Genomic DNA, 12,319 nt, shown 5'->3' on the forward strand with positions numbered 1-12,319 from the left:
GTTGACACGTGATATATAATTTGATTTCTCTACACATGATTAGTGTACACTTAATATCTGACAGGTAGGCGGTAAAGTGACTCCACAGAAAAGCACTGTTGTCAGGTGATATTAAGGTCCGTCTAATGTTATATCAGTGATGGCCACATTTGCATACAAGGAAGTCACACTGGTAGCAACCACAGTCATCAAATTACAAACCTGCATGTATGAATTGGGACTCAGAAGTTAGGATAAACATTAGTATGTGATTCTGTACAGGGTCTTTACAATGTCTTAGCCCATTGATTTCATTGATTCGGTCCTATTTCAGCTCTACTCAATTTTTCTAAAACAGAAGGTGCTGCTCTGGTCACTTCAGTTGTAGTAGTGTGTGGTTTGAGTGATTTTCTCAACATCTCTGTCACGGGTTTTCTGCCGTTAATTCTATGATAACAGTCTACTGCATTCTGTGGGCCATGCTATCTCAATTTTTATTACCCTTTTCATCCTGGAGCAATATGGGGCTAACAATAATGGACTACATTCATTGTACTCTTTAATATCCTTCTTGAACCATTGGGGAAACTATTAAAACAAAATAATAATAAAAATAATAAATTAATAATAAACACATTCTACAGTATCACATGTTGTGCTTGCTTACAACTTGACCTCTGCACCCTCACTTTCCTCTAGGTTTTCAGCCCTAGTTCTTTGCTCATTGGAGGCAACACTAGAGATGGATCAATAATTCAGTACTGTATGTCAGTCTTTAATAAGGTATATATTTTTAAATTCTAAATCTTTATTTCAGGCAATCAAATTCTTGCAAGCTTATTTAAGTTACATAGCCCAGTCTTGTGGATGTTTAAGTAAAAGCAGTGAAGTAACAATCCAAGCATAATGAGAACATCAAACGTCGAGTTTTCTCTGTTCTACTTATAATTTCTAATACTACATTCATTTTAATCAGAGATAAGCTGTTGCAAAAGTGGCCCTTATTCATGTTTGCTCAGAAGTGTGGAACATACCTCCTTCTTTCTCTTGTTGGACAAAGTGTTGCTTCAGAATTTGTATCGTATAGCACAGAAAATGTGCACTGGGGGGTCATTATTTTGGTCCCAACCAAAGGGACTGGCGAAGTGGAGGTTTTGTTCTCGGGTCTCGGGATATGGAAATTTAGAAATAAAAAGGTCATAGAAGTAGAACCAGGACATTTGGAGGTGCTGGATTTTAAAGACCCATTAAAGGAGGACATCATGCTCTGTACCACTATAGGTTATGTGGATATGTTCTCATTAACAGGAAGTTGAGGATACGTTTGTGCAAAAAACTGAAGGAGTATACAGTGGACAACCATTATTTGATGAAAGCTGGTGATTTTAATTATTGATCCCAGCTGAACTATAGATATAATGCACCACTAGCAGGGACAACTAGATAGAGAAAACAGTATCCTCTTACAGGAGAGGAAAAGTCCTTGAAATTTTCTTGATAAATCTGAATTTGGAGGATAAAGCACTACAAATTAATAATGGATTAGATTATTTACCTCTTTCATTTATCTGTTTTTTTAACAAAATGAAAAAATGACAGGAGCTAGATTTATATCTTACCACCCTAGGGCTGCCAGTAAGATAGATAGGATTTGGACTCCAAAAGAATTAAAAATGGAAGAATGTACAATTGTCCTAACACTGTAGTCAGATCATGGTCTGTTAGAAACTATATGTTATATTGATGACTTGATACCAAGGGGGCCAGGTGTTATGGAAGTTGTTTATATCAGATCTTACTCTCCAAAAGACCAAAGATAAAATTGAACAAGTCCTTGGCCTGAGTTTTGTGCTGGTAGAAGATAGTCAAACTTGATCCAGTACTCGGGTAGGATGCTATGAAAAAAGTTGTTGAAAAGGCTGTTGTGATATGGAGACACACCTGATGAGCAAAGAACTCCAAGAATACCATTATGTAATTTGTTCATATTGTATTATTTATTGTATTTTGTTGTATTATGTTTGTTGTATTATGTTTTGCTGTTTGTGATCATTATAGTTTAGTGTTGTAAATTTGTTTTAATAAAGAATTAATTTAATTTTTTTTAAAAACCTCCAAGAATATCATTAATCCCTTTATTATTACTTCTCCATCAGCAGATTAATGTTGGGATGTCAACTGATGCTCAAAAACTATGAAAGATCTCAGTGACCCTTAAGAATTTTAATTTGAGAGGTAACAGAAACAGCATTAGCAAGTGAAAGGTCAGGTAGTTGAGCAGGAAGAATGGGAGGTGAAATGCCTAAGCAGCACCAGAATAATGGAATTTAAGGACTTAAGAGAAAGAGAGGGTGGCGATCTTTATCAGCAGCTGAAGGATATGCTGAGGATTATGGGCAAGCTCAACATGGAACTGTACACAACTAAACCAATGGGAAAAGAATAAATTGTTTCATTTCTATGGAACACAGCAGCCATGGAAGTTTGACAAAGGAAGAAAAAGAGGAGTCACTTCTATGGAGTACTTCTTCCTCCATAATAGAAGTCACTGGCTCCTATTATGGAGGAAGAAGTCACCCAGGTGATAAAATGAAATCAAAATCATTGCCAGGGCCAGACCGCCTAGGATATTTCTTCTATAAAGAAATATCATTTAATCATTATTTGATTAAACAAATGGTGAGAACTTTCAGTGTTGCTTTACAGGACCCATGGAGCTGGTCTTGTGGTAGCAAGCATGACTTGTCCCCATAGCTAAGCAGGGTCTGCCTTGGTTGCATCTGAATGGGAGACTAGAAGTGTGAGCACTATGAGATCTTCCCCTCAGGGGATGGAGCCGCTCTGGGAAGAGCAAAAGATTCTAAGCTCCCTCCCTGGCTCCTCCAAGATAGGGCTGAGAGAGATTCCTGCCTGCAACCATGGAGAAGCCACTGCCAGTCTGTGAAGACAATACTGAGCTAGATAGACCAATGGTCTGACTCAGTATATGGCAGCTTCCAATGTTCCTATGTTCAGGAGAGTTGAATGGTAGTTTTTACATGGAGATTCTGATAGTTTTCCTAAAGAAGCGGACCTCAGCCTAACAAAAAATTAGAGTCCATAACATTGACCAATGTAGGCTATCATAATCTGGCTAAAGTATTAAATAATAGGTTAGTTAAAGTGGCCTATAAATTAGTCATTAGTCATGGGGGATGAGCAGGGGAGGTTCAATGAGCACCTTGGCTGTTGGATGGCAGATTCCTTGTGTCCGATAAGGGAATTCTTCTCAAAAATTTCAAGTGAGAAATGGTGTGGATGTTTAATATGACAGATCAATCCAAAGTGTTTGATTGGATGCAGCATGATTATTTGTTGGAAGTACTTATTTGGAAGGGTCTGCTGTTGCAGTTTGTCAGCTATTTGCAAATGCTTTATCACAGAGCAAGTGTGCTACCACAAATCAATTGTTGGTGTGGTGTTCTTGTCTCAGTTAGATCTAGATTACCCCAAGGCTGCCCATTAAGCCCGTTATTATACATGCTCACTTTTGACCCTCTTTAGAACTGAATTAATATCAGCACTTCATTGGGAGAAATTTCTGTTAGATTCAAAATGCCAAGAAAGAAGGATTTGGAATCCAGTTCAGATAATGTAACGGCTTTGACTAAGTTTATAGCTGCTGCTGATGTTGTTGTTTACAACAACCTATCGGAGATGTGTGAGATACAAAGAAAGATATAAGAGTATGGGAAAGCTTCTTGGGAAGGCTGTCATTAACCCAGGTAAAACTAAATGCTATGAATTCAAGTATGGATCAAGGGGAAAACTGGTAAAGACACTAATGCAAAAGGAGAGAAAGAAAAGGTATGGAAGGTAAAAATCTTAGGCATTAAATTTCTGTTGGATCCTGAAGATGAAACTTAGAATTTTCATTAGATTCTAAAGACGAGTGGGGACAGAACTGGTTATTGTGGGAAGAGTAAGTGAAGAAGATAGAGTTAAATTCTATCATTTCCATATTTCTATTTAAAAAGTGTCCTCCCCCCGCAAGTATACTGTATCCCAATGGCTGTGTTTTTAGCCATGGTTTATCCATACTGCTGGGATTGGGCAGTTTGCAGGAGCGATCACTTATGGCCCCTAAACTCACTGTTATTGCTTCCTCAGCTCGTTAGCTCCCCTTTTAGTTCTTCCCCTCAGGCTTTGCTATCTGCCTTTTGTTTACTGCCTCTCAAGCACTGCCACTGGTCTGAGAGAGGGAAAGGAGGAAAGGTGGGAAGAAGTGCAATCCCATTGAGAAGTGTGTGAGTGTGATTCTGTTGAAAAGCTTGTGAGAGGGGAAGGAGCTTGGTGGGAAGGCATGAATGAACTTCAGGGGTTGTTGAGACCCTCTGCCAAAGCTAAGCCTGGGTCGCAACGAGGGAAGTAAATTCAATGCTTATTTGATTATATACTTTAAATAGAACCTTTAAAAAAAAAAACAGTAACCTTTCATGCCCAAGATATCACATTTATGAAAATATTCCGAAATCCAGAAAAATCTGAAATCTGGAACACCTCTGGTCCCAAGCAGTCCGGATAAAGGATTCTTGACCACTACTTTAACAGCTGCTATGCAATTTCCTTTGATGGATTACTTGAAAGAAGCAGTTTGGTTTATCAAGGAATATAGGGTGTGTGCAAAAAAGATCAGACGGGACATCCACTTAGGGACATGAAAGTGAAATTGTATAGGGATATAATGCAGAGAAAGATTTTTGGCCAGTTAGAGGAGGAGAAAGCAAAACTGCATTGACTGAATTACATTAGAGAACCAAACTTCCCAATTTCAACCTTTAAAGACACAACCATTTAGAGGCATCTTGTCTCTGAGGCTGGAGGTGGCCTATAGCCACCAGAACCATAGCTATCACCAACCATAGCCCCACTTCTCCCTGCTCATTAGGCAGTGTTCCATAATTTAATACTTTCTTGTGTGCTTCTCTTCAGGCTATGTGAACATAATCTGTTGATTGACAGGCAACATTTAGACAGTGTACATGGAGTGATTGCCCTTCAAGTTCTCTAGCTTTCACCCCATTTGCTCTGTGTCCTCATCCTCAGTCTCTGCAAGCATCATTCTGATAGTCAACAGCCTTAGCCATCTCCCATGAGCTGCTGCTGGAAGGTTGCCGCTTTCCAGGCAGCAGCTACTCCTTTCCAGACCTCTAAAGAAGAGGGAGAAATTTAACAAGCAGAACACACTCAACCCTTGGTGAGGATGCATTTTCTCCCGGGGGACAACACCACAAGCATGTTTGCTTGAAAAAATGTCCCTTTGATTTGAAGATGTATTCCTTATTTAAGTGTGCACTGCAACCTAAATTCATTTAACAGACGAGACCTAAATATACCTACAATACTCCCATTGTAGGGATGTGCGTGAAATGGTTCAGAAGTCCTTTTCCAGACCAGTTTGGCAGTCTGGCTGGTTCAGTGGTGGTGGTGTGTGTGTGTGTGTGTTAACCTTTAAAGAGCAGAGAGGGTGCTCTTACCCCACCCTGCTGCGTTTCTCCCACTGGCACTGTGCCAAAAATTGCTGGCGTGGGGCATCAGTGATTTCTGGCACAGGGCTCATGGGGAAAATGCGGCGGGGTGGGGTAAGAGCACCCTCTCTGCTCCTTAAAGGTAACCCCACCACCACCACACCGGCCATCTACCGGTTCGTGCACATCACTATCCCATCGTCCTGATTCCCCACTGCAATATCCAAGACAAACTAGAGGTTACTTCTTGACAGGGGCACAGCAAAGTAATTCAGGTACCTGGACCAGCCAGCCGCGAGGTCGCCCAAAATCTCCACTTTTTTTAAAAAAAAAGTTTACCGCAGACAAGGGGTGGCTGCAGGGGGGAGCAGAGCAGTCCTTCTCCCTCCCCCCCGTCAGCAGTGGCAACTAGGAGACATGCTGGACCCATCCGTTTGAGCCAGCGTCTTTAAGAAACTGTGAGGCACACCTGCGTAGTTTACAGATCATCGCAAGCCTGTGATGTCAACAGATAAACAGATGGGTCCAGCATCTCTCCTGGTTGCTGGTGCCACCGGGGGAGGGGAAAGGACTGCTCCACTTCCCACTGCAGCCACCATTCAGCCACGGTAAGCATTTAAAAAAAGGGGGGAGCTTTGGCGGGCACAGGGTGGCTGCCAGAGGCCCCCGGCTATTTGGAGTACGCCCCCTACTCGGACCTTGGAGGACCAGACTTGGTCCCCAAGGTCCAGGGGTTAGTGTGCCTCTGCCTCTTGAAGTTATACTCTGTGCAGCAACTCAGAGCAAAGGCAGACAACAGTATTCAGAAGGCCAAATGTGTTTAAAGTATTTAGCAACCTCATGCTTTGAGAAGTAGTGTTTTGGAAGAGGGGACTTACCCATTTTTTTTTCCATTTCTCTCAATCTATGTCTGTTTTTCAAGAGCTAATGGCAGCTTTGGAATAGTGGCAGGAAATTTAGTTTGGGAAAAGAGCAAAACAGGAGAGGATTAAAGATTCTTCCCAGAGCACCCTTCCCTGAGCTTCAGAGTACCTGCATGGAGCTGCTAATTAGAAAAAAAGAAATTGGGAGCATCTGGTCAAGGATCTCTCCCATCATGCTTAATTGGGTCCTCAGGAACTACATAGGTATGCAACAGCTCCTATTTGGAGAATCATCTTCTGACCGTTTATAGCGCTAGCTGTCTGAAGCCATGGTTTGGGTGGCTCTAAGCTGACCATTTGTCAGATTGTAATTGGCCATACACAGACTTACTACTTACATTAATGCTAACAAATGATTGGATTAGATAGGAATAACTATTTAACATTATCTTAAATGATTAAAATATTAGATGCTATATCCATGGCGCTTGTAATCCAAGGTACCAGGGATGTGCATGAACCTGTTCAGAGGCCGTTTTATGGGCCTCTGAACAGGTTCAAACAAGGGGCTGGTTCAAAGTTTGACGGAGTGGGGTGTGTGTGTGCTGCTTTAAGGGTGGGGGAGGGTGCACTTACCCCTCCCACCGCTCCCCCCCCCGCCGGCACTAGTATTTTATTTATTTATCACACTTCTATACCACCCAAACTTTCATCTCTAGGCAATTAACATAAAACAAAACACACATAAAAAGTTAAAACAATTCAACAATTTAAAATCAATGATAAAATTAAAACAGACAATTTTTAAAAGCTGGGAAAGCTTGGGTGAAAAGATGGGTTTTCAGATTGTTTAAAAAAATTGCCAGAGATGGGGAGGATCTTATCTCAGCAGGGAGTGCATTCCACAATCTCGAGGCAGTAACCAAGAAGGCCCATCTCTGTGTAGCCACCAGACGAGTTGGCAGTAACTGGAGACAGACCTCCTCAGATGACCTCAATGGGCAGTGTGGCTCATAGTGAAGAAGATGCTCTCTTAAATATCCAGGACCTAAGCCATTTAGGGCTTTATATTTGTATTTTGTATTTGTATTTTGCCTGGAAACCAATTGGCAGCCAGTGAAGCTCCATCAGCAAAGGAGTACTGTGGTTTCTCCGAGATGACCCAGAGACCAACCTGGCTGCTGCATTCTGAACCAACTGAAGTTTCCGGACTATGTACAAACGCAGCCCCACCTAGAGCGCATTACAGATGTCAAGTCTGGAGGTTACCAACAAATGTACCACTGTTTTGTGGTTATTGATCTAGAGAAACGGGCGCAGCTGGCATATCAGCCGAAGCTGATAGAAAGCACCCCGGCCACTGCCTCAACCTGAGAAACCAAGGAGAGATGTGGATCCAGAAGTACTCCCAGACTGCAGACCTGTTCCTTTTGGGGAAGTGTGACCCCATCTAGAACAGGTAGGTAAAGATTGTCTCTGGAGTTCTGACCCTGCACAATAAGTACCTGTGTCTTATCTGGATTCAGCTTCAATTTATTCTCCCTCATCCAGCCCATTACTGCTTCCAGGCAGGCATTTAGGGAGGATATGCCAGCTCCTGAAGAAGTTGACATGGAGAAGTAGATCTGGGTGTCATCAGCATACTGGTAACACCCAAATCCCCTGATGTTCTCTCCCAGCAGTGTCATGTAGATGTTAAAAAGCACTGGAGAAAGTATGGAGCCTTGAGGGACACCATACTTAAGCTCAGATCTCAAAGAGCAACAGTCTCCAGTCGACACCATCTGGAATCTGTCCAAGAGGTAGGAGCGGAACCATGTAAAACAGTGCCTCCCACACCCAACACTCTCAGATGTTCCAGAAGGATACTATTCGATAGTATCGAAAGCCACCGAGAGATCCAAAAGGACCAGAGTCACACTTCCTCTGTCAACTGCCAATTGGAGATCATCCATCAGGCCGACCAAGGCAGTCTACACCCCATAGCCCGCCCAAAAACCAGTTTGAAATGGGTCTAGATAATCAGTTTCCTCCAAGACCGCTTGGACCTGAGAGGCCACCACCCTCTCAATTACCTTGCCCAGCCATGGGAGATTGGAAACAGGCCTATAATTGCTCAACTCTGAGAGATCTAATGCAGGCTTCTTTAGAAGAGGTCTAATAATTGCCTCCTTAAGACAAGGAGGCATCCTGCCCTCCCTCAGAGAAGCATACATGATTTCTACCAGGCCTCCTACAAGAGCCTCCCTGCTAGATAGAACAAGCCATGTTGGACAAGGGTTAAGAGAACAAGTGGTAGGCCTCACCACTCCAAGCAGCTTGTCCACATCCTCAGGAGTCACAAACTGAAACTGATCCAGTCAAATTGCATAAGAGGAGTTGTTGAACACCTCGTTTCTGTTAAAAGCCTTCAGGGAAGCAGCGTACTTCCCTGACACCCTGTTGCCCTCGGCTGGAAGTGGCCGGAAGTACCGGGTGCCCGGGTGCGAGCCCATCTGCCATGCACACGCGTGCCCTGTACTTCTGGCCACTTCAGGCCGAGGAGGGCAATGGGGCGGCAGACAGGTATGCTGCCACCCCGAAGGCTTTTAACAGCAACGAGCTGTTAAAACGAGCTGTTAAAAGGGGGGGGGGTGGCAGGAGGGGTAAGTGCATCCTCACTCGCCCTTAAAGAGGCACCCCAGCTGCCTTCGAACTGCCCAGCCACGGTTCCGTGCACATCCCTACAGGGTACAACCTATGGAACTGGCAATCTAAGATACATCAAGAACTACCCTACTGGGGAAACTCTCAGCTGCACAAGTTTACAAACATTTCATTTATCAGTCATCTCAAGTTATAGAATACCATCCTGGAATCTCAGGTGTGTACATATAGAGGGGAAATGAATTCACTTAAACACTTTGTATGTTTGCTGAGTTCACAGCTGAATATTTTATCAACACAAAACTTAAAAAATTTCAGTGGATAACAATATGTCATTGTTACAGCATTCAACACAATATTTGCACTGATGTGCCCATGTAACCAATGTTTATTGAACGCTGATGTCTCTTTCTCAATAGCAGCAATTGTTTAAAAACAGATACAAAAAATCAGTACACAAATGGAATTAAAATTTTCCTGGAACGTGGATAATCTTCAAACTTTTTGAGGTACCACCTGAAAAAGAAAACAAGCAGAGTGAGCTAGATCACTTGACTCAATTTTTATAAGTGAAATATATATACAGTATAATGGGTAAAGCCTGGGCATGTCCTTAAATCTTCAGAAAAACAAGATACAAGTAACACTTTCTTTAGAGCAGCAGGAGTATTTCTGTAGCCCTGACATCAACTGAAATATAACTTGAAAGTAAGCATATGAAGAATGGGAAAGCTCCAATACTTCCCACACGGAATAGTGCAAAGCATTTAATGAAACATTGGCTTGTATGCTTCAGACTAGCATAGTTTTATTGTAAGCTGCCCAGAGATGTGTATTTGGGCTGTTAAATAAATATTCTAAATAAATGAGAGACTGCTAAAGATCAAATATTTCCAGACAGCATGTATGTTGTTTCTGTTACAGTGACTGCAAAACTTGTCTGCAACGATGTGCCAACTATCTCACAATCTCTTTAATGTGTTAAAAAAATTAAATTAAAAAAATTGGCAGCCTAAGTGCATCGGCACCTTGGTACATACACCCCAAGGAGCTTGACAGGCAGGGTTTAGATCATCTGTTGATGTCTTAGCCAGGGTAGAGCAAGTGTTTTCTCTGCTCTTGCCTCTGGATGTGGAGAAAGCATCCAGCAAAGCTTTATGCTGGCTGTATTGCAGAAGACAGACTTTTCCAGAGACATTTATGACCTCAATAAAAGCTTTGTATAAAAGTCATTATGAATGGAATAAGGTCTCCCGCCTTCTCCCCGCCCTTTTGTCATGGCACCCATCATGGATGACCTCTTTCCCCCTTATTAATCAGTTTGTCATGGAGCCACTTGACTGTGCAATTGGGCATTCTCAAGACATCCAAGGGATCCAGATTGGATCCCAAGAAATGAAGTTCGCACCTTATGCTGATGATGCACTTTTATTCCTGTCTAATTCTGAACAATATTTTCCAAGCCTAATGGCTTTAATAGAACAACTTGGCCATATTTCTGGCTATAAGATCAACAAATAAGACCGAGGCTATGTCTATAGGTGGGACCCCACTAGTGCCTCCTTTAAACTGGCCATTTACCTTGAAACCATTGACTTCTAAATATCTAGGAACTGTAGTGCCTAAAAATGTGTGGAAGATATTAACATTCAATTTAGACCCTTTATTAGCCAGAACTGAGAGACTTGATGGTTTGAACTTACTTTTAGTCGATGGGGTTGTATTAATACCTTTTAAATGAATGTCATTAATGCATGTTCTAAGTCTAGCAGTACTGATATTACACAATTATCTCAAGGAAATAGATACTCTTACTCTCTAATGGGGAAGCGTGATACCATATCTGTCCTATGGCAACTCCAACTACCATTTAAAAATAAACAACAGGGGTGGTGTTAATCTTTCAAATCTTCAGGTATATCATAGATAAAGGCAAAGTGTGCCGTCGAGTCGATTTCGACTCCTGGCGCCCACAGAGCCCTGTAGTTTTCTTTTGGTAGAATACAGGAGTATATCTTAGGGCCTTCTTCATAACCTAGTCACAATTTGGGGGGCAACAGGAGGAGGGGAAGATAACAGTTGGGGCCCTTCTTGAGAAACAGATAAACATGCTAAATAAATGAGAGACTGCTAAAGAACAACCCCTGGATACTGGAACCTCTGACCGAATGGGCCACTCTTAGATCAAAGCATCTCCAGTCTCTTATACTGCCACAATACTGGCTACTAGAGAACTTGGCACTTGTTGGCTGGCCAGCTCAGATTGTATCCTTATATTGTACTCTCACCAATCTAATGCTGTGGGGTAACCCACATATTAAAATAGGAGGTAGATTCATAATGTGGCTCAGTTGGGCCAAAATGAGTTTATATCAAGTAAATCCGCATATTACGTCCATTTAGGAGCTTTCCAGACACTCCGAGAAAAATTTAGGCTACCACCTGCTGCTGCATGGCAGTATCTACAGCTGAAATACTGCTTAACAGCATCATTTGTGCCAGATGCACTACGGTAGGAGTATCTGAAACTCCAGGTCAAATGACTCAATTAGAATCACTGGGAGCTTGGTCTAAACCATCTTTTCATAATTTCCACTTTGAAAGAGGCTATCCTTCCAAATCTAGATATGACTAAAATGGAAACTGGAGCTACAAGTGAATATAACATCCCAGTGGAAATTGGCTTTGACTGCAATAAAGACCTCAACAATAGACCAGGGACTGCAGCTTATACAGCAAAAATGGATGCTTATGGCATATTGGACCCCATCTCATTTTCACACTCTGGATATTGCCTCCAACTGCTGGAGTTGTGGATCCTCAGCATTTTACATCTAATTTAACATCAGGTATGTTAGCATCTAGTACACCAAATGTGGACCTGCCTAATTGTGACCTCCTTTTGGGCTGAAATTTGTACTAGCATAAATGAGACCCTTAATTCCTCTTATATATCCCCTCCTGTGAATACTTGCAATATTTGGATGGATCACAAATGACTGGTTCCACACACTATCAGAAAACACAGCTAAGTAAGACATTTCTGGTTGCTAAACATGTGATCCTCAGGCTAGGAGTGCAAGGTCCCATTAAATCATGAGAAATGGGTTGAAGAAATGCTAGCACAAGTGGCCTTGGAGCAATCGGCATAGTGAGGAAATCTGGAAAAGTCTGAGGGCATGTGGGGTGAGTTCTTGGAACTATACACAATCTAGATGCCACTTGGATCATGTGAGGGGAGGAAGTTAACTGTACAACTTCCAGCTACAAACCGGTTTTCTGGATGATTTCTTTCTTTACATATCTATTTGCTTGTGCTTTTAT

General features: G+C 42.1%; 1 protein-coding gene across 1 annotated transcript in view; it reads right to left on the minus strand.

Moving 5' to 3' along the window:
- Positions 1–9,251: 9,251 nt before the first annotated feature.
- Positions 9,252–12,319, minus strand: part of SRD5A1 (steroid 5 alpha-reductase 1) — a 30,992-nt gene continuing 27,924 nt past the window's right edge. Inside the window, exon 5 of the mRNA XM_053243646.1 lies at positions 9,252–9,511. Within this exon, the coding sequence (XP_053099621.1) occupies positions 9,445–9,511 (67 nt within the window). The 3' untranslated portion in view covers positions 9,252–9,444. The remainder of the gene's footprint in view (positions 9,512–12,319) is intronic.

The sequence above is a fragment of the Hemicordylus capensis genome, chromosome 4, assembly GCF_027244095.1.
Source record: "Hemicordylus capensis ecotype Gifberg chromosome 4, rHemCap1.1.pri, whole genome shotgun sequence".
NCBI lineage: Eukaryota > Metazoa > Chordata > Lepidosauria > Squamata > Cordylidae > Hemicordylus > Hemicordylus capensis.